This window comes from Phaenicophaeus curvirostris, chromosome Z (assembly GCF_032191515.1).
Source record: "Phaenicophaeus curvirostris isolate KB17595 chromosome Z, BPBGC_Pcur_1.0, whole genome shotgun sequence".
Classification (NCBI taxonomy): domain Eukaryota; kingdom Metazoa; phylum Chordata; class Aves; order Cuculiformes; family Cuculidae; genus Phaenicophaeus; species Phaenicophaeus curvirostris.
In genome coordinates, this window is record NC_091431.1 from 24,586,678 (window position 1) to 24,614,665 (window position 27,988).

General features: G+C 37.6%; 1 protein-coding gene across 2 annotated transcripts; it reads right to left on the reverse strand.

Moving 5' to 3' along the window:
- Nucleotides 1-27,726, reverse strand: KIF27 (kinesin family member 27). 2 transcript variants are annotated; one of them, XM_069880156.1, is made up of 17 exons: nucleotides 27,339-27,726; nucleotides 25,267-25,467; nucleotides 22,989-23,947; nucleotides 16,346-16,486; nucleotides 13,815-14,021; nucleotides 13,134-13,309; nucleotides 12,621-12,754; nucleotides 11,938-12,093; nucleotides 10,811-11,016; nucleotides 9,416-9,613; nucleotides 8,933-9,046; nucleotides 7,392-7,568; nucleotides 6,574-6,789; nucleotides 5,339-5,545; nucleotides 4,331-4,529; nucleotides 3,710-3,874; nucleotides 1-2,127 (listed from the first exon to the last, which is right to left on the reverse strand). In XM_069880156.1, the coding sequence occupies exons 1-17, from the start codon at nucleotides 27,646-27,648 to the stop codon at nucleotides 1,664-1,666; spliced, it is 4,230 nt and encodes a 1,409-aa protein (XP_069736257.1). In that variant the 5' UTR covers nucleotides 27,649-27,726; the 3' UTR covers nucleotides 1-1,663. The 2 variants fall into 2 exon arrangements, with proteins under 2 accessions (XP_069736257.1, XP_069736256.1); XM_069880155.1 differs by having other exon boundaries at nucleotides 16,346-16,489.
- Between the last annotated feature and the right edge of the window lie 262 nt (nucleotides 27,727-27,988).

Consider the following 27,988-nt stretch of genomic DNA (forward strand, 5'->3'; position numbering starts at 1 on the left):
CAGTATTATCTTGAGAAGAAATGCCTTCAACAATTCCTTCACTTAATACAGAGATGTTGCAAATAAGTACACATTTGAAACTGTATTTACTTCTTTCTGTTTATTGCTTTTTAACTAGAAACATTAAGTGAACTATATATACACTAATATTAAACTTAACATTCATTAAGAGTGAGTCCTTCCATGACAGTAAAAACAACCAAGCCCAGTCCAAAAAACAACCAAAAAACACTCCAATCCTTATCTCACAATTCAGCTGAGCAATAGGCAATAATTAGATGTAATTGTGAAAGATACAATCATTTGACATGTTAAGCAGTTTATCTATCTAATTAGAATGAAATGATTTGCAGCCTAGTCAGAAAATTCTAAAATGTACCACAAGACAATATGTCTGTTTGTCAAGCGGTAATAGCATTTTCATAGTCTAAAAAGATTTGAACTGTGTTTGCTACATGGAAAAATGCAGTTCCTTCATAACTATAACCAAAACACATGCTATACATGAAACCTTACCTAGACAACAACAGAAAGCAAAAAGTCCTTTCCTAAGTACATCTAAGACAACATTTTCATACATGACTGGCTGAAGTCCAGCACTAAAATAAAACTAACCTTACTTTCAGTCCTGTCACATTTTATGTAGGAGAGAATCAAGGTTAGAGGTGTTAATCTCATTTAGATGTGACATTCTAGTTCTCCTTTCAAGTTGTGCAGCTGTTAAGTGTATGCTTCTCAGTGATGACTGTCCTCTTACAAAAAAGATTTGATTGCAGTACCAACAACAGTGTAGCCATAAACTAAAGGATATGTGTAGTTGTGCTTCCTCTGAAGCAGATATGGAATCCAGAAGAATAATTTTTCTGTGAAAGGACATAACTAATTAGTACAAATAAAATAATACATTGGTCCACCCAGCTTACCTGGGAGATGCTGAATTTAGTCCTCTGTTTTTTCCATTTTAGTAGTACAGAAATAAATATCACACTTTGAGTTATTAAGTGTGACTCTTTAAAAGCCCAACAAACAAAACCTGAAAGTGAAATAAGCAATTATTGTAATTTCATAAATAAGCTGCAAAGAAGAAAAAAAGAAAAGTAAGTACTTTTATGTTCCTCTTCAGGAATATATTTATCTTTACGTACTGATTTCAATCTCAAACATGGGTTGTTTAAAATGTTCTTAGATAAAAAGCAAACAGAAGCCACTCATTATCAACAGTAGGTGACAGTCTTGCAAATAAATTTTCTAGCTATGTGCCAAAATAAATTAAATAGTTTGTTTTTCTTTCTAACTCAAGAAAGTGAAGTACGATATTGTTCTAGGAAACCCAAATTACACAAGTGCAGTGCACTTCAGTGCAGTTTTTGAAAAACTTCTACATTTTTGAAGTCACTGCAAAAAAACTCCAAACCAATATAAATAATTCTTTCCGTGTTAAAAGGCCTTTGAATGAAAGTTCTTAGAGATCGTGTTAATTAAAATCCATCTCAGATTCACTGAAACTGTGTGAGCATAACACCTAATGACTTGAGAGTGAGCAGTAAGAACTAAAGTACATTTACTAATTTATCCATGGTTGATACATAACAAGACCATGAACAAAGAAATCTAATACAGTTGCTTTAGTAGCAGTATCTGTAAAAACTGCAATGGAAAGTAACTACGTCTTAGGGACACTAGACTTTTTGTCCATTTCAATGGTATCTGGAGCAATACAACTGACACCAGCTCCAAGGCTTGAGCGTCTCAGAGATAATTCAGAGGGAGGAATATAACGTAGCTCTCGGCGAGATAGTTTTACTGGAGTTACTCCTTGAAAGTGTGTAATGGCTTCTCTTCTCTGGGTGACAGAAGGTAGATAAGGATGAGATGCTGAAGGCTGATCTTCATCTGTTCCTGTTTTGTCATCACTACTGCTTGACAAATGTTCTTTACTGCACCCAAATTCTGGAACATCTTCTCCAAGACTGTATGAATTCTGCTGTGTTCTTGAAGTATTTGTTCTGTCTGTTTCTTTTATTTTCCCTGGTTGACTACTGGTTTCAGAGTTAGCTGTTGACTTGAATTCTGCAGAAGCAACTTCTGCTTCATATTGACTGGATGCCTTGTCAGCAGCGCTGTTATCTAAAAAGAAATTTATCAGAAGTAGCTAAAAGTTACAACTGTCCTGAGTGCTTGCCATCAAGAAATATTAGTTAGTCAATACGGTTTTGCAGCATCAGTAACTTGTAGTGTGAATGTGGTAAAAAATTATCAGCACCTCACATTTTTTCCTTTCTGTTAAAAAGTTTTTCATCTACAAAACATCAGAGGTATCAGCTGTTATTTCACCCTGACCAAGTGCTGTTAATACAGGCCTCACCATTCTAACTTGTAATGTATTGTAACTGGCAGTCTCAAAACACCTGAAACATGACAGTCAAATATGAAATTATTTGTATATTCAAAACCAGTCAGCAATTATGCTAGGACAACAGACAAAACGCATTCTGCAAGTTGACTGTAATATACACACAAGGCTTTAAAGTTCAGCATAAAATTATAAAGTGCTTTTACTATATTGTATTACAGCATGCTTCAAAACATATTCAAAAGAAAAATAGCTAAACCCAAAGTATTTATCACAAAACATACAAACATGTATTTGCAAAAGTTTGAAATTCACAGGAATCCTCTCCCTTCTTCTCCTTGCTACAGTCTGGCTAGGATGGATGTTTCCCACATGGATACATACCCTGAACTACATGCTTATTTGTACACTAGACACAGAATAGTCTTTCCCACACTAATTTCTAATCTAACCTCTACAATATTCATGTTCGCAGCTCGATAGTGTACTTTATAGTAATGAATGTGTTGGCTCATCTAGTGGGCAAGGGCTGAGCCTTAATTCACTCTGGGAGCAGCAGGCATGTGATTAGCATCTATGTGTGAGGAAAGCATGGCACTGCCTGAGTGGGAAGAATCAGAAGCCTTTTTGGGAGGAAGCACCAGTCATGCTGAGAATTACAAAGAAAGCCAAGAAACTTGTATTGTGCATGTGAGGTACAGGTGATGGCATCGAGGAGTGTGAGACAAGGAAAATAGTGACTGAAGTTGAAGCTTCTTTTCTCCTTCACCTGCAAAGTTCTGTTGCAGGTTAGGATTTGGGAAAGTAGGATACAGAACAATTAAAAACTTACAGAAGTAGCTGGTTGTTCATTTGGGTTTTTTTGTTTTGTTGGTTTTCTTTGTGTGTGTCAAAGCACAGAATCATATTACAAAGCTCTTTTTTTTTTCCTACAGGTGTATATATCCTCTTACTAAGTAAATAACTAAAGCTCATAACTAAGCTAGTAACTGAAAGAAAGTATGGAATTCTTCACTGACAATCTCACAGTAAGTAACTTTTATGAAATCAAGCGCTGGGAGCATGGCATATGAGAAAGCTATTAGTTATGTCATTCAGACCCTTTAAATTAGTGAAATTCTTTTTTCTTGACCACAGTAGTTTGAGGATGGAGACGCTGTAATTATGTTAGAATCCAGAGAAAACAGAACAAGAATTTAAGCTGCCATTATACCACTGCTACATCTATAAGCCAATGTTGTTTCTCCTTTGAAACTGTGGAACAGTTAGTTCAGTAGAAGTGATATACTTGTGTGTTCACCACCCTTCAAATGGTCTATTGACAATTGCATAAGTATTATAAGATAATACACTTACATTTAGCGAATGCCAATAATTGATGGGATGACTCTCCAAGGAGGCCCTTCAATTTCTTCTTCAGCTCTCTGCTGGTTTTCTTATAGAAAAACAAGTCTTTTTCCAGTTGCTGGACTTTCACTTCATATCCTTTCATGGCTTCTGCAATACCTTCACTATCTTGTTCTAGGACAAGTAAAAGTAATTTAAGAACCAAATATCTCTGTACAAAGATGCCTAACTAGCATTAGACAGAATATGTCATGTATCCCGCTGACACTTTGCTTACAGTGTGTATATTTTAACTAGTGTGACACAGGGTCAAAAAGACCATGCCAACCCTGTTTCTCGGTTTTACTAGAAGTCTTTACAAGATCGATACCATCAGGACCACTATCTTTCAGCTTTCCAAAATCAGCAAGTATGAAAACACTACAATTCTGATACTGCTTTAAAAAAATATTCAATTTTCTATTCATAGACACCATATGTCTGTTCCTCAGCATCTTACACAACATCAGATTTAGTGACAGCCAAAATATATCTCTGAATCTTAAAGGTTTTTTTCAGTTGGAATATAATATTTCTCAGTACTGACTGAAGCTAATACTTGTCATACAATCCTTCTCAAGAAGCAGATACCTTGAAAATGATGCAGTATTAGCTGTAGTTTTTTCTCATGTTCTTTTTGTTGTAGGGTCAGCTGTCTATCACACTGCACCTTGACATGTTCAAGTGCAGATTCTAATTCACGTATTATGGCTTGCTGGTCTATGACCTTCATTTCCTGTTCTTCAGTCTGCAGTTGTAATTTACGTACTGACTCACGTAGGCCAACAATCTAAAAAAGAAGTACACTTCTTTTGATTTATCAAACCATTTTCATATAAGTTTTCACCCTTCGTCTTAACAGATTAAAGCATACAAATGCAATGGTCTCTATGATACATAAACTTATATTGGAAAAAGACTTACCTGCTGCTGTAAGTTCACACTTTAGAAATGAGCTCAGAACACTTTGAACACATGGACTAGTGGATTTTCCTAATACCCTGTGTGGAATTTAAACTGAAACAAGAGTGTTTTCCAGATTTTGCAAATCTTCTTGTTTACAAGATCACCAAAGGTTCATGCAAAGTCCACCCAAGGTCACAAAGATGCACCATGTCTTTATATATTTCATTTTTATATTTTCAGACATCAGTATGATTCTTTAGTATTTGGCTGTACATACTGTAGGCAGTGTAGGCAAAAAGAGTTTATACTGGATTTAGAAATAAAAAAGAATACCAGCCTAAATTTTATCAAGCCTGCAGCTGGGAAGAATTTCAGTACATCACTATTTAGATATGTCACTGCTCTAAAAGTAAGCAACGCAGAGCACTGGAAAGGAGCAAGGAAATTTCCAGATTTGCAGCACCTTTTAAGCTAATGACCCTGAAACCAGATATACAAAGTTAAAAAGCAAGTATCCTATTTAGGTTAATAAAAATTTTAAAATAGGTGAATTAATAGCAGAAGTATGTAATCTGAAGAGATTGTCTTCAAAAGATTGTTACATTTATTTTTATTTCTTGACACCATTTTGTTTCATTATCTAGAACAGTAGGAGAAAATAGGATGAAACATTACTCATTAGCCAAAACAAACCTTATTGAAATATCTGAAGAGGATAGCTCTGAGCTCTGCAGCAGACAGGGAAACCAGTTTTCCTATTACATTATTCTCACTTTGTGAAAGAATCTGAGCAGATGACCTAAGCAAGTGCTGGCGATTCTCAATACTTTCATTCTTGTAATCAATAGCAGCCTCCAGGGCTTCAATTCCTTCTTCCAGCTGGAAAAGGACATGTTCTTCCTACAGAAAAACATGAATGAGAGCTTTTGAAAAAAAGTGTAGAATTAATCTTTCTATATATTAGACATTCTTTAACTTCATTCTGAAGAATTATACTAAACTTAAGGGTAAGATAAACTACTAGTAGTAATACAGAGAATGGAATAGGAAAAATAAGAACTAGATCACAAATCTGGAACATTTGTCTTTTTCTGCCATTGTAGCCCTTCCATGATACGAAGGTCAATCAAGTGGTTCATCACAAAACCAGAAATTGTTTTCCTTTTCAGCCTTCTCTCATCTTCCTCACAGTTTGGCTTCTACCATTTTTTTTTTCAGTTGTGCTAGTTTTCTGTTGGGTTGATGAATGGATCAGGTCAGTAAGGAGTCTGGTGACCACAGCTTGTGTAGGAAAGCAGCAGAAATGCATAACCTGAAGCACTGCACAAGACTTTAAGAACTGAGGCAAGTAGGGTTCTCTCTGGCACAGTATCACCCCAATGACACACTCATACTGTTTTTCAAGACCTAAAACAAATACGTGCATTCTTTATGAATATATTGTCTCTTCAATGTAATTATATTGATCAATTCAAGTGTAGACCATCCAAGTAATATGACTTATTTTCACTGTAAGAATATGGAGGCCTTCAGGTGAAGTTTGCTTTTTCACAAAATCCTATGAAAAAAACCAAGGGGCATCACTATGCATATACATTGCCTTGTTCTATGTCCTGACATTAAAATATCTGCCTCTGGTAAACTGATGACCTTCTGGTTCCCTTATTTCTGATTATATGATCCTTGAGCCAGTGGAGTTCATCAAGGCACTAGCTGAGTTAAGTTCCTCTGAATGTAAACTTTATTCACTGGTATGCAAGTAGGGCTTTCATATCAGTATTTTACCACTGCTATTTTACAGAAGTACCCAACCTCAGTTCCTTGGTTCTAGCTTATCTAATATTTGGAGACATTTTAGCTTCTGACTGGAATTCTTTATTATACGACACTACCTAAAACCTATATTTATCTCAGAGGTGCTTACTTACTTCACTTGACAACACTTTACCATCTTTCAGTTTCTCATCCACGCTATTTCTTCTTCTGAGCAGCTGATCTCTTTCCACCTGGAGTACCTGAATTTTTTCCAAAATGTCTGTCTTATCTTCGGTGGTGCTGCCCTGAAGCTGCATACTTTTATCACACAGTTCCTGATCCAGCATACTTAAGCGAGTGGACAAGTTCAGGCTATCTTTGTTTAAAGCCTAAAAAAACCACAGCAACCACAGATATAAAACTGAGATACTCCATCCAGTAAGAAAAATGTAGATAAGGAAGACCATTACATGCTGCCATGAAAGACTTGCCTGCTTCTTGCAGTGAGGCCTCATCTATTTTGAGTGGGCAACTACCATAAAATTTACTATTTACTCAAAAGATGAAAGAAAAGAAAAACGCTCAGTGTACAGTTTTCTAAATACTAAAAATTAAAAGGGCTAGTTTTTATAACTAACAATGGTACTTCCATATCTATTCACTTTTTTTACTGAAAAATAACTAATGCAAATGTTTTGCTGTCACGTTCTCTAATTTGCAAAGGGACTGAGCATTTTTAGATATATTATTCAATGCTAATAACAGAACTCCACAGTTCAGATATTTTTTGTTTAGTTATTGGAATTTTGGGGAGAAAAAGTGAATAAAAATTATTATTCTGTGTTATTCACATTTTAAATATTGCTTTGCTCAAGCCACACAGTAGCAGTGACCATATGGCTTGAGCTTCTTCTGCTATCTATCTGCGCCCCCTCCCCCTGAGTCTTTCAGTCAGCACTATAACTGTGGTGTCAAGTTTTCCTTAAATCACCTGGCTAGATCTCAGTTTCTTGACTTCCAGGTGGCTTTTCTCTTGCAACAGTGCTTCTTTTTTGGCTACAATGTCTTCTCTTTTCTTTAAATCTTCTTCCAGTTCTGCTAGCTGTTGCTGCTGTTGGAGAATTCTTTCTATTTCTTCATCCAGCCAATTCTTTTGCTCTTCTAATTTCTGAAGTTTAAATACACATCCAGAGAGCATTAATTCAGCAGGACTTTTTGTGACAGAATTTTATCATTAATGTTTTCCATTTTTAGAATAACTGATTAAACCGTAGAAGGAATTGACATTTCTAATGTTAACATTAGTTCTGCAACAAAATCTTGACTCAGAATAATAAAGAAATTAGACTGAATTAAAAAAAAGCTCAGCAATATTACATTATTACATCTTGTACAAACAAATTTGCCCGTAATGTAATGTATTCCTTTTCTAAGAATAATTACATAAATAGACATCTTCTATATAATCACAGCAACTAGGTTTGGAAGGTACCATGTGAATTCAGCTAGCCCATCCTCATTGCCAAAGACCAGCTATTTGTTGAAAAACATTAAGTGACAGAAATTATGATGCATACAGAAAGAAAGACTTTAAATGAGAACTCTGATCCAGCTAGCACAGTCCCCTATAAATTTATTCTGAAGTCACAGTTATCAGTGGATAAGTTATCAGTGGATATCGTGGTAAGGCTAAAAGTTGTCTTTATTTAACTTCTAAAATTTCATTTAAAGACTTTGGGTCACTCATGAAACTTGTGTTCCAGTGTCTACATCTGAAATACTGTAAGCAGCACTGCTGCATAGGACACCTACTTTTCTAACCCTGTTAGAAATAACTGAAAACATAGACCTCTGTCACTCATATCAGAGGGGTTAACAAACAAACAAACTATAGAATCATAGAGCCATAGAACAGAATCACAGAATGGTTTGGGTTGGAAGGGACCTTAAAGATCATCCAGTTCCAACCTCCCCTGCCATGGGCAGGGACACGTCCCATGCAATCAGGCTGCTCAAAGCCTCATCCAGCCTGGCCCTGAACACCTCCAGGGATGGGGCAGCCATGACCTCTCTAGGCAACCTGTCTTCAGTGCCTCACCACCCTCACAGTAAAGAACGTCTTCCTAACATCTAATTTAAATCTCACACCTTTCAACTTAAAACCATTACCCCTCATCCAAGCACTACAGTCCCTGATAAACAGACCCTCCCCACTGTTTCTGTAGGAAATGTTCATAACGTAGATGATCAGGACCACCCTCGAAACCACCAGACAATCAAACCTGAATTCTTCAGTCTCTGAATCAGTGTCTTTGACAAATCATAGAAAGAAAGGATATCAGAACTTCTCCTTTCCTTCATTTAAAAGAAGTACAAGAGTTGCTAGACTATGCTCCCCAGTTTTTGCTACAACAGAAAAAAAAGACAAAACTATGACAGACTGCTCTTCTAAACACTTTATAAAGGTGACTATGGATGAAGAAAAAATTTTTTTTTTTCAAGGCCCACTCAGATTCGGAACAGATTAGTTACCTGAAGCTTCTGCGAAGTGCCCATTGAGTTATTGGTCTTCTTTTTAAATGCAGCTATCTCTTTATCCTTAAGTTTAAGGATCTTCTGTTGTTGCTTCATCTTCAGTTGAAGTTCCTATGAACAAATGAAAAAAAAAAAAAAACCAAACCATTCTTCCTGCTTTGGTCTGTTTGTTTTTAAGATGCATTTAATGTCGGAGTCCACACAAGGACATATGCTGAAATACTGAACTTACACATAAGTTTACATGTAAAATTGCAACTCGGGTGAAGGCATCATGTAATAAAAAAAAAATGCTGAAAGAGAAAGGCAAACTGAAGATTTCTGTGAAAATGTTTATAGATTATTTCTTCAGTGCATTTATCAAGAAAGTAATTACTTAAAACTATGGAAAGTCTGGCAGTATTGTTTATTGTCTGTAATAAATAAAGGCAAGATTTGTTCCTCTCATTCTTTGTCATAAAGAAATAGGAAGAATCCTACTTTAATTTGTTGCTGGTCCCGCTGAACCTCTGCTTCAAGTTGTTTCTTTTTTTTGCTCTCCTCACACAGTCTCTTCTGTAGCTGGGTCTGCTGACGCTTCATCTGGGCCACGTTCTGCTCAAGTTCTGATGCTTGTCTCTCACTTTGGTTAGATAATGAAGCCAGATTCTTAGTGTCTTGCTGCTTCTTCTGTAGGGCCTGAATGTTCATAGAAAAGCTCAGCTTAATAGGAGGAAAACTTGATTACGACTCAGCTTCATTCTTTATTTCACTGAATTCTTAGCGTCAGGAAAACTTATTAACTTCTTTCCAGTCACTCATTAGTTCTGTGGTTTCTGAGCTATCTGGTAAAGTCGGCACAAGCAGAACTAATCTCAAGCAAGACGAAAGGCTGAAGATACCTTTCATGCCTGGAAATGCCATGAAACTAGTAAAATCTAACACAAATCGCAGCTCTGTGCAGAGATACAATGGTGCCAGAATGCTGGTCCTGAGCTGAAGTCAATAAGCCAGCTACCTCTTTCTGTACAGTGCTTGTCTGACCCACTGTTCTAGGATCAAAAGGCACAGAATTTAAACTTAGGTATAGCAGAATTTAAAAGCAGGACGTCAATACCAAACAAGTATGACTGTGTTGGGCCTGATTCTGCTAACCATCATGATGACTTGCCTAGAGCTTGAATTTATACAGTATTTTCATAAAACAGCTATTTTACTTATGGCTGGTAATAAGCTTGTAATCATCTCCTTCTGTAGGTTCTTTTATGGTACTACATACAATGGTGTACGAGCATGTCATATCACCCACTTCTTTCTCGGTTTCTTACCTACCAAGAAAACAGTGTATCTATCTGACCACACATATGAGGTGTGACACAAAACAAATAAGACTATGCCTGTAATTCTTTTTATTTAACAAATTAAGAAAATCAACTATGATCACCTTTTAAATAGTTCCCTTCTGCGTTGACACACAACTCCATACAATGCTGCCAACGTTTAAAGCAATTCTGCAGATGATTTTCTTAAAGGATATTGAGGATCTCCATTGTTTCTTTTGCACATATTCTACCGACCAAAAATGGGTTCCTTTGAGCACTGACTGAGCTGAGTTTTGTCTTACTGTGACAGTTTACAATATGTTCTATAACGATCTCTTTGCTCTCCCCTCCCACTTTTGGTTCCCAATCTCTAGGGTTAGTCTTGGCTTTTTTTGTGTCAGACCTCATATGTTAAATAGAATTCCCATTACAATAGAATTAAGTTTCTCTTTAGCTACTTCAATCCAATTCGCTTCCAATGTGTAAAACTGGTGAGAATTTTAACAAGAGTATTAAGGTTCAATGGTGATAGTGAGGCAGAGATTTGCAAATTTAATGGTCAGGTCAAATATACCTGTACTTTCAACTTAGCTGTATCTATCTTCTTCCAGAACTCTTTCTGTAACGTGGCTTTCTCAGGAATGTCTCTCAGCTCCTTACACTTTAGCTCCTGAAGCTGCTTTTCTGTTTCAGCCAGTTCCATTTTAGCCTGCTCAGATTCTTGCTCCAGTTTAGTTATCTTCAAAGAATATTGCCTGCTTACAGACTGAGCATCCTTACCTTAAAGACATCATATCCAAACAGTTTAAAACCAGCAAGATTATCAGTTGAAATGCACTAAATTCTGTAGTCTAATCATCACTTACTTCAATCTGACTAAACCAACAATTTCTGAGACATTTTCCAACCCTAAAGAAACATACAGTTCTTTCTAACCCTGAAATGCGGATGAACAAAGGAGTTTTAAATCTGAATTCTTCATGAGTCATGTGATGTCACCAAATAAAGTGCCATCTGAGTGCCAAAAAAGTGAAGTTCTTCTGCCTACTTTAGTTTTTGTCCATTTGGGCAATCTTTCCCAAAGTGCTATTTTGGGGGTGGGTCACAGAATCTTTCTCAGTGCCAAGAGACAACCCCAAGAGCCAGTATGCAAAGTAGAAAAATGCAGTTGAAGGGGTTCTTCCTTCAATCCTTCAAGGAATGAAGATCCTACTGTCATCATATGATTAGTTTCTGGCATGCATATATATAACAGGACATATGTATAAGGGATGTCAGCTAGCAGCGACACTGACCTTTTCCCTCATTCACTTCTGACTCCTGCTTCTCTACTGCAGTGCTAGGAATGCTTACATTCCCAGGACAGTGATGTATCTTCTCTCCTATCCCAGACACCATGTGACAAATACATGTCCGCGAAAAGAACAGTAACACTGAGCATACATGAAAAAATACATTATTGATTGATAAAAGCAATAATCTGCAAAGCACAAAAAATGTTTAACAAACACATCTGTGTATCATAGCAGAGTGCAACTATAGCAAGTAATTAATGAAAACTACAAATCTTTAAGTTATTAAAGGTATTCTTGCATAAGATAATTGCATAAAAACTAAGACATGCAGGACTTCAGAAGTTTTGTGCCTTTTCTTTTGCTTCTGAACAACTTCATTTTAATTTTCTGTACAGGAGCCAGTTACCTGTTCTTACTAATTCTTTAATAAGCTCCTCTTTCATTTTGATACTAAGTGCAAGTTCTCTCAGTTTTTGCTTGGCCTCGGTGAGTCTCAATTCTGAATTCCTTAACTTCTGCATGTTGACAACATGACTTTTCTGGAGGATGTCAATCTCTTCACCTTGAAAGAAAACAAAGCAACATGGAAAAATCTGGAGATAGTGCTTTGAAACACTGTATGTGAGGAGTTCTTCCTTATGAAGTAAAAGAATCAAAAGGAGAGAATAGCACAGAGTCTTTTCCCTGCCATGTGTCCAAAAAGGAAAAGAAAAGATGGCATGCAGCAGCACTTCAAGACCCTAAAGGAAAATATTGCTGAAACCACTTCTGTGCATCTCTGATAAGATAATAGCAACTATTTTCTTTCATTGAAGCAATACTAAAGATTTGCACCTAAAGAGCTTTTTACTGTATGAAGTGCTTTCCAGGTAATAAGTATTAACTAAACATTTAGGTCATTGACATCAGATTCAGAAAGGGGAAGAAGACGACAATCTCAAAGGCCTATGTTGAACTGTAACAACAAAAAAAAAATTTGTATCAAATACACATATTTGCTGGGAAAAATAATTACATGTGCTAAAGACATTCTTGCATTCTTACATTCTGCTACTGTAATAAGATTTGCTCTCATGACTTCTGTTTTACCTGTGGTTGTGTCAGTCTGTAGCACAGATTTATTGGATAAATCAGATTCGTCTGCTGGACACTTCATGTCACTTAGGTCAGGAAGACAGCACAGAGAAGCCTGTTTTTGTGTCCATGTTCGGTTTGCAAAACGCCTAAGGAAGAATGAAAAACATGCTATATTCTAAACACACAGGGATTTTTTTTCCTTAAGGTTCATGTAAAGTACATGATCTCAACAGAGGACAATCCCAAACTCACATAAGCATTTGTACTTTCTTTCCCATCTACTCCGCAGCCACCCACCCTCCCCCGATCTTCACAGAAGATTCTAGCCTCAAAACAAGGACAACACAATCTTTATTAAATCAAAAACCTATTAAATTTATTTTGTAATATGCCCAGTTGGTCCTATAAGTTTACTACATGAAACATTAGAAATGGCCTCATATTACGGCAGGATTAGGTAAGTAATACTACCTTTGCTATACATTTGTCTGTAACAAAAATTAAAGAATAACGAAAAAAAATTACTTAAACGAAGTTTTCTTTTTGCTGCCTGTTTTTTCTTCCTCTTCATCACTCTGATCAGAGAGATGGCAGTGAAGAACCTTATCCTGATCTTCTATGCTGCTGAGCATCATCTGGCTGCGAGTGCGGAATTCTGCCATTACCCTGGCCAGGGAGAAGGCAGGGGGGCTCATATACGTCTGCCAAAAAACACACACAAAAAAAGTGATGAGTAGAAACACTTGCAACAATGTAGCAATTCTTTACTGATATTTAAAAGAAAAAATAAATTTAAAAGTCTGTCATCGCCTGAGCTTGTAAGCAAAATTACAGAGATTTTTTTGTAGCAACTGTTAATACCTTTGTAACAAAAGGTTCTGCACGAGCTTAGAACACTTGTTCCAAATATTAAAGAAGGCACTGTCAGCTACTCACTATCCAATGCAGTCAGCATGTGCAAAAAACCCAGTAAACCACCAAAAAATACTACAGCTCTAGCACTTGTAAGTTATAATTTTAACCCTGAACATTCTGGACAATTGTGGCATGGCGTATTGTAAAGAGTAATTGAAAAAAGTAATTTTTCAGAGTCTTCAATAGAAAGTTAAACAGCAGTTAAACAGCCAAAATAATTTGTCACCTCAAGTCTAGTTACTGAACATTACAAAGTAAAGGGAAAAAAAGTAATATTTATGTACACGTTACCTTTCGAGTCTCTGTCCCTGAAGGTGGGTGAAGGGAGCGAAGCAGACTCTTTGTGAGTGGGACACTATATGGCCTTCTCGCAGATGCCACAGCAGCTAGCTCATTTCCATAAGCATTTGAAAAGTCACAAGTTTTCACATCTGTAAAATTCTCTATTTTTTCTTTTAGCTGATCAATAAGCATTTGCTGTTCCACCATCTTTTCATTCTCATGGGGGGAAAAAACAAAGCAGAACTGTTGCTGATCATGAGCTCTGTATCATATTCACCATTTCTAAATTCCTTACAAAGCTCATGAATCTTGTAAATCACTCAGTGACCCTAAATTCTTCTGCAATGCAGAGGCAAATTCTGCAACAAACTGAAAACTCTGTGACATACTATTGGTCTAACACACGCCTCAACTCCAACAAATTTTAGACACATTTTTGTTAGAAAGACCTATCCCAGGTAAGTGATGTTAGCCTATCTAGGCAACTAGTGAGAAGTATATGGTGTACTTATCAGCCTGTGCTTGCTTTGTATATGTGTTTATGGAGAAATAAAATGGTAATTCAACAAAAGCATTCAAATTAAACGCATGATCTGAGTGTAATTAATTGAACATGTATACAGGCTTCTGCTTCCTCTTTGAGTAGTTCCACTTTAAACATTATGTTAATCAACATGTACATGATCCCCAGGATCACTTGTATGGACTGCTTTTTTTCCTTCTTATGCAGCCTCATCATCGCTAGCAATGCTAGTTCGGAGAATGAACTTACCTGCTTCTCCTACAGCAGCCTCTGTACATTGTTCAAATCTACTTATCTTACCTAAACTGATTCATCCCCAAGACCAAGATTATATCCATTTTCAACCCTTTCTATTTCTTTCAATTCCCTTCAAACTACCTTTAAAATCTGGCCTAGTAATAACAGGGAAGTTGAAGAGTAGCTAGCAATAGTCAACTGATAGTATTCAATGAAAGATATTTTGCATTCTCCTACTTTCAATAATACATTCTTATTCATACTTTATATATTGTTCTCGTAAATTGCAAGTTTCTTTCAAACACACGTAGGCAATGCCTTGCAAATTGACATTTTGTTTGAATGAAATAAGTAATATTCTTGTGTCATAGGAAACAGAATATATATATATGAATATCATATTTGTTATGATTTTGGAAGCAGTAAAGCCTAATTGATCTTCCTTGAAGCTATTATTTAACCTTTTTAAGATTCTTTGTCGCTGATAACCTTTGTATGTACAATCCCAGAGTGCAACAGCGGTTACATAAATACGTACGTGTATAAACATTTATCTAATACACGCTACCTTTAAAGTTCTTATTCTATCATGTAGCACTAAATCACATAATCCTGTGAATACAACTTAAAAAATTTGACAAAAGTGTTTGCTTTTCATTTTTCTATCTATTTTATTTATTTTTAAAGAAAACTGGTAGTTAAGTGGATGAAGTAGCAAATCGGCATCTGACAACCCTCAAGCTCCTCTCAGCTCTGATACTGAAACAATCATGATCTTTTGCTTGCAGTGTCACTGCTTCTGTTCATTACCTCTACCTTGTATTCTCTAAAATTTATATATACATTATGTCAGTGCAATAAGTTGACACTATGCTGTACAGGTTAAAAAAATCCCAAATCAATCTAGCCAGAGGTGACAGAAAAGAAAGTAAGTGACAGGGAGAAGAAAAAGATGATGACTAGCATACTTACATTTCATTCATTGAGTCTTCCTAAGCCATCAGCAAAGAAAAGGATAAAGGAGAAAAAGTAGAATAAGGAGAAGAGTACCAGCTAGCCATGCTCATTCTTTTCTCTTTTTAAAATAGACAACAATTTATCTATCATCCACATGACAGGCAACACCAGGAGTATATTAACTATTCTATTTATGCTCTTTGGATCTTGAAATGCTGTACACTTACAACTCATCATAATTTCATTAGCAAGCACAAAATCTATAGAAGGAAAGAGGCAGAATCAGTTTTCTCTAACAATAAATGTTCAGAAAATTAGGATTAAATTCTGTCTTATAAAGTCAAAAAGGAAAAATACTTTAATTCTTAATAAAGCTATAACAAAATACCTTTCTACTGAAGCTTTTAATTAAAGTATTCTATAGAATCTATAGTCTTTTTCAGATTCTAAAGAATCTTTAAAGTCTTTCAATCTTAATTCATTAATCATTGTGAAACTACTTAGCAATAATACACATCTAGGGAGAGAGGTGTGTGATCTGCTTTAGGAAGCACAGTGTGAATGATTCACCTTGTGGTATACAGGAAGGCTGTGGCACAGATAGGCTCATATACAAGCGTCAGGAATCGCACTGTTGTGCTTCATCCAGTAGATGAACTCAACTCATTGATTGATACAGCTCTAATTCAAACAAAATCCCCTAAGATTGACAGGTAGTTATACCCAAAGAAATCCTGTGGGACCTTTCTTGAAAAAATGAATGCACTCCTGTAGTGGAAGGTTGGTTCAATGCAGATATATGTAACGTATCCCAGAGAAATACCTGTAATCTATGTGTGTCTTGAGCTTCTGTTAAAGATTTCAGTTGTTCTTCATTTTTCTGTAGTAATGTCTTTATTTGGTTCCGCAGTATCTGCAGTTCATAATCTTTCTGGATAAGTAATTCTTCATCCGTAACTACAGCCTGCTAGATAAAGAAAAAAATAAAGAGTTCAGATCGGAAGAAGAGCATATAATTGTTATTATGGTTGGAAAACTAGAAAAAAAAAAATCAAACCCCAAACTTCATTTGTTGTTAAAAGTCTTAAGTAGAACTGCAAAGTTCCGAGTTATATATGGCAAATGGTCTACGTGGTTATCTGTGGTTTCTACCAATTATTTCTTCACTTCTGTTTCATCTATTCTTCTAACAAATTTCTCTCTTCCAAAGGGAATAATGTTTCCATAACCAAAGCTGCTTTATTGAAGTAAATATCTAAATCCAATTATTCTCTTTGTGGTGCTGTAGGATGTAGCCACAAGATCTCAGCATCAACCATAAGATTCATATCTTCTCAAATGAAAAAGTAAGGACAGCTGTCCTCATTCCGCAACTCAGATAACAGCCTAAAGAAACCATAAGAATGCTTCTTCAGCTGCTCTTGTGGATAAAAATTCCAATACTGAGTGAAGGAGATTTCCAAGTGTTGTTACTCTTCCAGAAAGCCTGTATTAGCTAAATACAAAGTATGAAAGCATCATGTGTTATTGTTTTAAAATTGGATGCTAGTGTATAACTAGCTTGCCTACATCTTTCTTCTGAGAAAAGACAACTCTTAATAGCGTTTAAGAATGCAATCAAAAACTTAGTATCTCTTTAGAGATAAAACTTCTTCCAAAGTTTATGTACCAATGCAAATGTTTCTACTAAATGTAGTTGACAGGTGTATCCTGTCATCTGCTGCGGCTGCATCACTATGCAGAGCTAAGCCAACTGCAGGAAAAAAAGAAGGTTCACAGGTGGTGGAGCAGGATGAAGCAATGGAAAACTAAGTAGCATATTGTCCATATCACATTATAAATACATATCTAAAATCAGAATATATTTGTTCAGTTGTATTGGGTGTAAGTGTGGAGGGTTTGGTGGGGGCGACAGCAGGAGTTGCAACTGTGAGAAGAGACCAGAGTTGCCTCATGCTTGACATAGCCTGCTCCAGGCAACTCCAGTAGACGCACCAACAGGGAAGAACTGAGCCCCTTAGCCAAGATAGTGGCGCCTCTGTGATAATATATCTAAAAAAAGGCACAGAATGCCAGACAGGCAGAAGAAGAGGGAACCAAAAGAGTGAGAAAGAGCAAAGGAAACACCAGGAGGAAGAGGGGGAGGTGGAGCAGATACCCACACCGCAGCCTAGGGAGGACTTGAGGTGGAGCAGATGGGTGTTCGTGAAAGAAGAGCTGCCCACGCAGAGCCCATGCTGAGCAGAGAAAATGAGTGAGGAGGAAAGAGCAGCAGAGAGAAATCACTATGTACTGATCATAAACCTCCCCACTATGGCCCTGCACCACCTGGCAATGAGGGATGAGAGTATGGAGTAACGCCTTGAAAAGGGGGGCAGGAAAGATATCATTTTTGTGATTGTCTTTTTGTTCCCCACTACCCAAATGAGTAATTAATTTTTTTTAATTGGCAATAAATTAAATAATTTCTCCTCAAGACTGTTTTTTTAATTGGTAAGCAATCTCCTCAACCCACAAGCCTTCTAATTACTGATCTTCCTACTTTCTCTCCCCAAGCCCTGACAATGAAGAGGTCAGTGAGTGGCTGGGTGAGAGTCTGGGCATTAGCCTTGGCTAACTCACTATGCCAGGATTTTTATTTTGTGCAGGACAATATTACCCAGGCAATCATAGCTGTCAGCGATGAAATACATATGTACACACACAAATACGTCCACTATTAGCTATAGAAACTGTCCATATGTAAGCCCTGCTGTAGAGTCCATACTGTCTTGCTTATTCTAGCCTCTCCCTTACCATACACTCTTAGCTGTGCACACCATATCCGTATGGGGAAATTTAAGTTTAAACTCTGCTTTTATACTGCTTTGAATGTGGAAAAGAGAGGTTTAAAATAACCTACAAAAGGAAATCAAGACATAAGAAAAAAAGCTGTGATTTGGATTGATTGAGAACAAAGAAAAGAGAATTTGTATATACAATTGCCTGATAACAATCTAGAGGCTTATCACAGTTTGGTGTGCAAACTGAAAATAGGTGGATGTTATAAAATTCTAACTTGTTGGAGCATGTTTCCTGCTACACGACAGACTCAGTTTTTCTGAGCTGTTCATCTTATCTCAGAACTTCACCCAGTTTCAAACGAGTGTACAGGTATTTTAAGTTACAAAATTGGTTTTCATTTGAGGCTCTACTTATTGTACACTAATCTGCATTATTTTGGATTGTTATTCACAGTCAATACTTTAATTAAGTACATTCAAAATATGCACTTCTTAAATGTATATGGGGATGTCCTCAAAAAGAACTATCTATCTGATCATGTGTCAGTTCTGTGAGGAGACACTATTATGCTGAAGAAGGCTGAGAGCTCTTTTCCCCATTAGGTCATTGTCTAGCACTATTACCTGATGTCTGAGAAAGAGCTTATCAGAGCTACCACCATGACAAGATCCTCATGAGCTATCTGTATGCTAAGAATCCCATATCTTGTTTTGAAATTCTCACTTCAGCTAGAAAACTAGAGTGTGATGCCACCAAAAAGCAGAAAGCTGATGTATAACCCAACAGCAATTGTTAGAAAAGTGATGAGACAGAAATCTTAAATAGTTCAGAAAATCAGCCAGCTGAAGGCATGATAATGAAATGGAAATGCAGATGTTCTTGGTGAAGACATTGCTGAATAAATACAGGTTAGGAAATTACTTAATGGTAATAGATGAGGTACTTCGAACTTCATTGTATTAGATAGAGTAGTATACTACATACATGGTATTAGATAATATTAGATATAAGTTGCAAGCTCATGGGTATTCAGTTAAGTACACTGATAATTCTGATATCACCTGCATTGTAGCATTTGTTATGCTGAAAGACTAATTTATTTGCATGATTCAAAATTATTTCTGAGTTTACAAAACAACTGGAAGTAGTTGTGGGTTAACCCCAAATCTAAAACAGCACCCTGGGAGCTGCTATGAAGAAAAGTAACTCTGTCTCAGCCAAAGCCAATACAATCTCCACTCCATATTGCATACCATTTATGTCATGCTCAATTCCTACTCTATCCAATACTACCTCAGCAAGCACTCTACCCTCTTCTCCTCTGATTTACAGACAGGTATCATTCCTTTACTCTGTTGGTCATTTCTGTAAAATATCTGTACTATGTCATTAAAATCACAGAATCATAGAGTGGTGTGGATTGGAAGGGCCCTTAAAGATCATCTAGTTCCAAGCCCCCTGCCATGGGCAGGGACACCTACTACTCAAGTCAGGTTGCTCAAAGCCTCATCCAACCTAGTCTTGAACACCTCCAGGGATGGGGCATCCATGACTTCTTTAAGCAACTTCCAGGGCCTCACCACCCTCACAGTAAAAAGAGTCTTCCTAATGTTTAATCTAAATCTCCCCTCTTTCAGCTTAAAACCATTCCCCCGCTGCCGACTCACGTTAAGCTTCTCATCCATCTGCATCCCCAAGTCCTTCTCTTCAGGGCTACTCTCAGCCCACTCTCCACCCAGTCTGTAATTGTGCTTGGGATTGCACCATCCCAGGTCTTGGCGCACCCAAGGCCCTTGCACTTGGTCTTGTTAAACTCAGCAAGGCCTTAGGTTAGCACAGGCCCACTTCTCAAGCCTGTCAAGGTTCCTCTGGATGGCATCCCTTCCCTCCAGCATGCCGATGACAACACAGAGTTTGATGTCATCAGCAGATGGTGCCCTCAATCCCACTGTCCATGTCTCCATGGATGTAAAACACTGGTCCCAATACTGACCCCTGAGGAATGTTGCTCATCACTGGTCTCCATTTGGACACAGAGCCATTGACCACAACTCTTTGAGTGTGACCATTCAGCCAATCCTTTATCCACCCAGTGGTCCACCTGTCAAATCCATGTCTCTCCAATTTAGAGAGAAGAAACTCATGCTTTGCACCAGTGCAGCTAGATGACGTCAGTTACTCTTCCGTTATCTTCCAATGCAGTAGCCCCATTGTAGAAGGCCACCAAATTTGTCAGGCAAAATTTGCCCCTATTATTCTGTGTTCCTCAGAAGTTTCCAGGAGGATCTGCTCCACGATCTTGCCAGGCACAGAGGTGAGACTGACCAGCCTGTAGCTGACTAAAACCAAAGTAAGTCCACTTGTCCCTTTCCTTCACTTGGCCAGAGGGAAGGTCCCCCTATTCCCAATCAGAGAAGTCTTTACATCATGAAAGGAGCCCATGTGTCTCTCTTGCTCAGGCTGTGCTACCAGAACTATTCACAAGTGTGAGTCTGCTACACACCAGCATGGTCTTTCCATGGCACAGGCATAGGGTTCAAACCCACATGGATAGATCCCTGCCTTCTAGTTACAGACTATTAGCCCCGTTATCCAGCACTGGAGGAACCTAGTAGCAGTTCACTCATCCTGCTGACAGCCAAAATCTTTCTGCCTACTATGCAGTTTGGTCATGAATTGGGACCACACAGTTTCTGCCTCTTATGGTTTCTATCTCTTTCTTCCCTGCCCCGCTGCACAATAGTCTACCTCTTCTGATTCCTCCTCTCTCCCACTCTGAGGAGGAGCTGCTTCTTCTCTTACTGAGTTGACCTCTGCTTCTACTGTTTCTTCTTGACTACAGGAGCAACAATAGCAGTTGAGGGTTCATTCTCTGGTTTAGTGTCCCTTTGTGTAGCCTCAGAGCAAGAGAATTTTGCAATGTCCATTTGTGGGCTCTTACGTCAGGAGATCCTCTTACATCTCTGAGAGCAGTGGAAAGAGCCTTAATGGGCATGCGCCAGATCCCAACGCAGCTTTAGAAGTCACTTCTAAGTGACTTTAGAAGTCACTTTTTCAAATGGTGTCTTTGCTTGATGAGTTTACAAGCCTGTTCAGGCACAAAATCCCAAGTTATTGAAGGCAGTACAGTCCTACACACCTGTCCATCTCCTTCCATACACCCTGCCACTCCAGGGACCAGTCAGTCACCTTAATACATGTTCCTGTGAGGCATCCCTAATAATTTGCTTAACCTTATAAAAAACAATCAAAATCAGAGCACACACAGCATGACCAGCCTGATTCCATGTATTGAAGGAACTGAGAAGCCATTACCTCACGGCCATGAAAACCTGTCCTGAGCAGAGGAAGTCATAGGTGCCATTCTTTCCTCACTCCACAAAATGTCTCTTGGAGGAGAAAAGGCGAAAGGCACAGTTTCTGGGTTTGTCCATGAGATGGTTCTTGGAGGACTGGGACACCAGTGATGTTGAACCCAAATATCAGACTATGCTGAAGGCCAGTGGTTTTAGCATAACTATCCCAAGCAAAGGAAAACAAAGTGATAACACACTAAATAGCAAAATCTGAAAACAATCGTGGAGCCTGTGAGATGGCAAGAAAGGAATGAAGCATCAGAATATTCCAGGAAACACACAAGTCAGCACCCAAAGAAAATATACCAGCATGATGATCTGCAACAGCGACTCAAATGACAACTTACCTAAACAGGTAAAACAGCTACAAGTTTAATCTAGCACACTCTAATCACATCTGTTATTATCTCAAAGGCCTTGAGCCCCATGTTGGGTGCCAAATGGGACTGATGTAGATTAATCCCAGTAGGCAGCTAAACATACACAGCTATTTGCTCACTTATTTCCCTTCCTCCTCAGTCCCGATGGGATGAGAGAAGAGCAAAGGAAGAGTAAAAGCAAGAAAACTTGTGGGTCGAGATAGATATTGTTCAGTAAGTAAAGGTGAAGTGGAAGAAGAGAAAGAAAACAAAACAAACGATGCAAAGGCAATCACTCAGCACCTCTCAAGGCTAACCGATGCCAAGCCAGCTCCCAGGCTAAATACAGCTAACCTCCCTCAAACTCCTCCTCTCTCTTTTAACTGCTGAGCATGATGTTATGTAGCATGAAAGCTCTCTCTGGTTAGTTCAGGTCATCTGCCTGCCTGTGTGTCTGCATCCTGAACCTTTTGTGCACCACCCAATATATTCTCTGGGAGGCAGAAACAGAGAAGACCTGACACTGTGCAAAAACAGTTCAGCAAGATCTAAAATGTTACTGTGTTATCAGCATTGTATTGGCCACAAATCTAAATCACAGCATCCTGTGAGTTGCTATGAAGAAAATTAACTTCAGACCTAGCACACTTGCATAGCTAAAACCAAAAATCTAACAGATAAAACAGCTCGGCCTCATAGAATCATCTTGAAACCGACAAGCCAAAATATAACATTACTTTACCTATCTCTATCATGATTAAGATAATTGTCTATTCAATCATCCATTAAAATAAAGCCATGCCCAGGGATTAGAGAAATAAAATTAAATAAGATTGTGAATTAAATTCAAATTGTCAAATTTAGTACAGGTAAGCGTAACAACAGTGCCTCTTTTGAAATGGAATTCAAGATTCAGCAGACTGCTCTTTCACATAGCTATTTAAATAACCAGCTTATAATCAAATACCTGGCATTTATTTAGTTCCCTCTTTAGCTGAAGAATTGTGATGTGATGTGGCTCCTGGCTGGTCCACGTCTCCGTGTCAGTTTCTCCCATGGTAAGTGCTTCCTTCCTTACATCCTGTACCATAGAGATCCATCTCTGCAACCAGTCCTGCTGACTTTTTTCTAAGCTAACATCATTATTCAAATCAACCAGAAATAGGAAAGCTTCATCTACACAATTTCTGTAACTGAAACATTGAACCTGAAGCCGAGTGAGCTGCTCCTCAAGTGAACTGATATGAGTTCTTTCTGGATTTAAATTGTGTGAACACTGATTACTGATATGCTGGTTCTGCAAAGCTTCCCGAAGCAATCTGATTTCAAGTTCCATTTCATTAATCCGGTCTTGAACAGGGTTGTAATTTATAACTGGTTTATTTCTAATATTTTTGGCCCTGTTGGCATATTTCAGGGAATTTAAAGATTCATCAAAGTCTGATGAGGATGGACTTATGCAAGTTATCATGACAGTCTTAGCATTTCCTCCAAGGGAGTCTTTCAGAATACGAGTAATTTTAGCATCCCTGTATGGAATATGTACACTTCTCCTTTTAGGGTCTCCAAGGGCACTGATGACATTTCCCAAGGCAAACAGACCACTGTTTATCTGAATTGATTCTTTCAAGCGTTCACCAGTATTTCCAGTCTTTGTCACCTTCTCTGATCCTGCCAAATCCACAAAATGAAATTTTGAAGCAATCATCTGGACTGATTTCCAAGATGAATCCTGTGCAGCATCAGTATTTTTCTGGGACTCTGCAGACTGTTTCTGACAAATACTGATGGTAAAAACGGCATGAGATCGACTAGAGTGCTCATTCATTTGTGTTGTGCCTGTGTGACGAGCTGCATTGCCACTTTCCAACAGGCTTATCACTTCATCTGCACATTCTACTTCAACTTCCTTAGCACCGACAATCACTTCAAACACCAAAACAAAGAAAGTGAGAATAATTCTATTAATTCTAAACTCTTCGGCAAAAGTTTACAGCAATTAGGAACAGTCAAACTACAAAACAAATTAGAGAAACATACAAGCCCACTTTATTATGAGGTCACAGCATGTAGCTAGAGAAAAATAAGATGTCTGTATGTGAAAAGCATGAGGTACAATACATCTGAAACCTGCAGATATTTAATGTGTATTGCGTCACAGCATTTGAAAGAATATCTTAAACACAATATACAGCTTTACTCATTTACACATTGCCATATGCAGTTTACAACCTAGTGCTACCTAGAAAAAGTATGAGCAAAGTAAGCTCGAGGGATATTTTGCTAGCCAGGAAAAAAAAAAGACTAAAAATAAAGATGTTTGTAGCAGAAATGATTCCTAGCCTAGGGCAAAACCAGAATTTCTGTTCTATATAGCTTCAGTAGTTGGGCCTTTTGGACAAGTATCTGCTAGTAATCTATTAACATGAAAGTGTGCTTCTACCAAGTACCCCTACCAAGCACATTTTCTGTCCTTTGTTTTAAGGAGGGATGGAAAATGCCCAAGAACAATCAATTGAAGCTGACTTGTACTGTACTGAAGAAGAGTATTAGTTTAAAATACATTGTGGAGTCCTTATGAAGCAATGCTATTGTCTGCAAGATTTGTGCTGAATTAGTCCCTTCTTTCAGCTACAGATAAAACAATAAATAATAATCAACATCTTAATATTAAAGCAAATATAATTAGAATATAAATAATAAGGAAAAAACCAACAAGCAACCCAAAACAAATTATACAGTTTCAGAATAAAATACTTCAGCAGTGCATTCTTCTAGCATTTTCATGTAGTGGACAGAACTATAGAATAAGTTTTAATTTCAAATGTATACAAGATGCTACTTTTAATTAAACGTTCTCTTCTGCTCATTTCACAGTAAAAGGGGTCAGATACTTACAGTATAAGTGGCTTAACAATTATAGTTATGAAGGCAGAAGCAAAGGTTTAACCTTGAAATACTTAATCAAGTGAATAATCACACACTATCATGTTTCTAGACAGAATCTGCAGAACCAATAACTGTATTTCTACTTCACGTTTAGTTTCCATTTCTGATGGAACATCTATATCATTCACAAACATCTAAACCCAAAATTACTTCAGTTCAGCTAAAATGAGTTTATGTTCTGAAAACTTAACTCTTTTCTAGTATTAATAACGAATGAGCTTTTTCAAGAGAAAGCCAGAATAACTTGGGCACACAGCTAAAACCAAACACACCAAAGTTTAGAGCTGAAATCCTACCTGTATTTCCCTTTTCATCTTCTCGGATATGTAATTCTTTCACAGAGGTGTCCAACTCCAATAAATCTCGAAGATCTTCCTTGTAAACCTCTATATAAGATACTTTTACACAGAAGTCACTATTACAGTTTTCAGCAATATGCTGAAATAACTCCTGAATAGCCCGTGGGATTATGCCCTTTTCATCCTCTGCAACTGATGCTAAAATATAAGCAAAGATGTCACAGAAGTTTGCAGTCAGTCTGCCACATAAATTACAAAGACTGAAGATTGAGAGAAGTCTGTGCGATTTGCTACTCAATATACTAAGGATTCCAAAGAGCTCAATGCTCCTGGGGATTTCTGTAAATTTTTATGAGGGTTCAGGATATTTGTTTGCATCCATTATTAATAGGATGCAAAGTTAAGTTCTAAATTACATAATATTCCAATCACGAAAGTCAAGAAAACTTGGAGCCTACTATAAATCTACACTTCTCAATGTATAGTTTTCTTCTTTATTCCTACTCATTATGGCAACGGCAACACAAGGGTTTGAGAACTATGAACTCCACTTAAATACGGCAAAGTAACCTGATGGGACAAAATTTATGACCAACATGTACAATAATTTCCTTCCTACAGTAATTGTAGATATGGAACACTAATGCCAAGCTCTATTGTATTTTAATATTCAGTATAGGATAATGCTTCCGTAAATAATTTTTATTGTTTATTGAAGAATATGGAAACTGTTTGCCCATGAAAGGATAGCAAGAATCTTCTATACCAATAAAATAAAGGCTTGCTCACATTTCATTATGAATGTAGCAAATATATGCATAAAAATAAAACTGCTGAGCTATGAACAGCCTTAGGCTGTGACATCCACTACCTAAAGAATTTGACTAGCAATAGTACGTACAAAACCATTAAATAACTAATAGCAGAAGAAAGAAAAGTGAAGTAAGCAGAATTAGGAGCCCAACTGTATTTACTACAAAAAGGCCAAGTCCTGCACTTGGACCACAACAACCCCATGCAATGCTACAGGCCTAGGGAAGAGTGGCTGGAAAGTTGCCCATTGGAAAAAGACCTAGTGGTGCTGGGTGACAGCCAGGTGAACACAAGCAAGCAGTGCGCCCAGGTGGCCAAGGCCAACAGCATCCTTGCTTGCATCAGAAATGCTGTGGCCAGCAGGAGTAGGGAAATTATTGTACCCCTGTACTCAGCACTAGTGAGGCTGCACCTTGAATACTGTGTTCAGTTTTGGGCCCCTCACTACAAGAAGGGCATTGCGGAGCTGCAGTGTTTGCAGAGAAGGGCGCTAAAGCTGGTGAAGGGGCTGGAGAACAAATCTTATGAGAAGCAGCAGAGGGAACCAAGGTTGTTTAGTCTGGAGGAGGCTGAGGGGAGACCTCACTGTTCTCAACAACGACCTGAAAGTAGGCTGTAGCGAAGCAGGTGTTGGTCTCTTCTCTCAAATAAGGAAAAATTTCCTCAGCCAAAGGGTTGTCATGCATTGGAACAGGCTGCCCAGGGAAGTGTTGAGTCACCACCCCGGAGTCATTTAAAAGATGGATAAATGTGGCACTAAGGGATGTGGTTTAGTGGTGGACTTGCTGGTATTAGATTAACGGGTGGACTCAATGATCTTAAGGGTCTTTTCCAACCTAAATAATTCCGTGATTCTATGGTTTTAAAGAAAACAAAGAGTTTAACGCCTACCAAGAAATTTAGAATAATCTGTTTATACGCATAAGCAAACAGCTAATTGCCTACAGCAGACATTTTCAAGTAAGATAAACGTAGCAAAAATCTCCAAAACACTGCCCTTCAGGAAGAAATTCTAGTTTAAGTTAAATGTTAATATGGTGAATAAAAAAAAGCACTTTATAAATTGTTTTTTTCCTTAGATAATTTGGTTTTAGAACCGTTTATGACATAAATTATGAAAGCATCTTTTTTTAACAATACCTTTTCTCTTTAGCCCTTAAAAATTCTGTAGCATCATGTGCTATGTATTAAATGTTTAATTTGCACAAGTACACCCCTCACAAGTATAGAGAATAAACTAACTTTCTAAAACCTACCAATGTAGCCACCGCCAATGGTGTAAGTCTTCCCAGAACCTGTCTGTCCATATGCAAACACTGTAGCATTGTATCCTTCAGTCAAAGACACTAGAAGAGGCTTAATGCAAGCAGTATAAACTTCTTCTTGGGTCGAGTTTTTGCCAAACACAAAATCAAAAGTGAACACACGGTCTTTCCCAATGATAATCTGTTGTGTATTTGGGACTACTCTCACACACACTTGGTGGTTATGAAGTACTTCTCTGGAAAGCAGAGGTCTGATTCGAATGGCAACTTTAACTGGGATCTCCTCCATGCCAGACTCCATCCTGGTGCTCCTCACGCAGTATTCATAGAGTCAACAAGAAATCTGTTACCACTCCTGTGTTCACCTCATTTGCGGTTCTCTGTAACTAGGAAAAAAGTTTTCCACATTATATAATAAATAAGAATGCATTTTCTGCGCAAGTAGAAAGTAAACATTACCTAAAGAATACATCAGCCCTATTGCACTTCTGATTTAAATCACCTATAACAACTGTTGAATCAATTCATAAATCAATTTTGTCTCAATTACTTTTCAAGCTAGCAGACTTAAACTCGAGTCTGAAAGTTGCTTGATTTTCTGTTTGAACATAACATAGCCATATGAAGCAACAAGATCATAA

Bases quoted from the DNA above. Each gene is read 5' to 3' on its own strand.
- KIF27 (XM_069880155.1), bottom strand. From the start codon at position 27,648: ATGGAGTCTGGCATGGAGGAGATCCCAGTTAAAGTTGCCATTCGAATC. The intron at 23,948-25,266 runs GTAGGATTTCAG...TGGTGTTTGAAG, and splicing joins AGATGAAAAGGGAAATACAG to TGATTGTCGGTGCTAAGGAA. The intron at 13,310-13,814 runs GTAACGTGTACA...GTTTTTTGGCAG, and splicing joins CAGGGACAGAGACTCGAAAG to ACGTATATGAGCCCCCCTGC.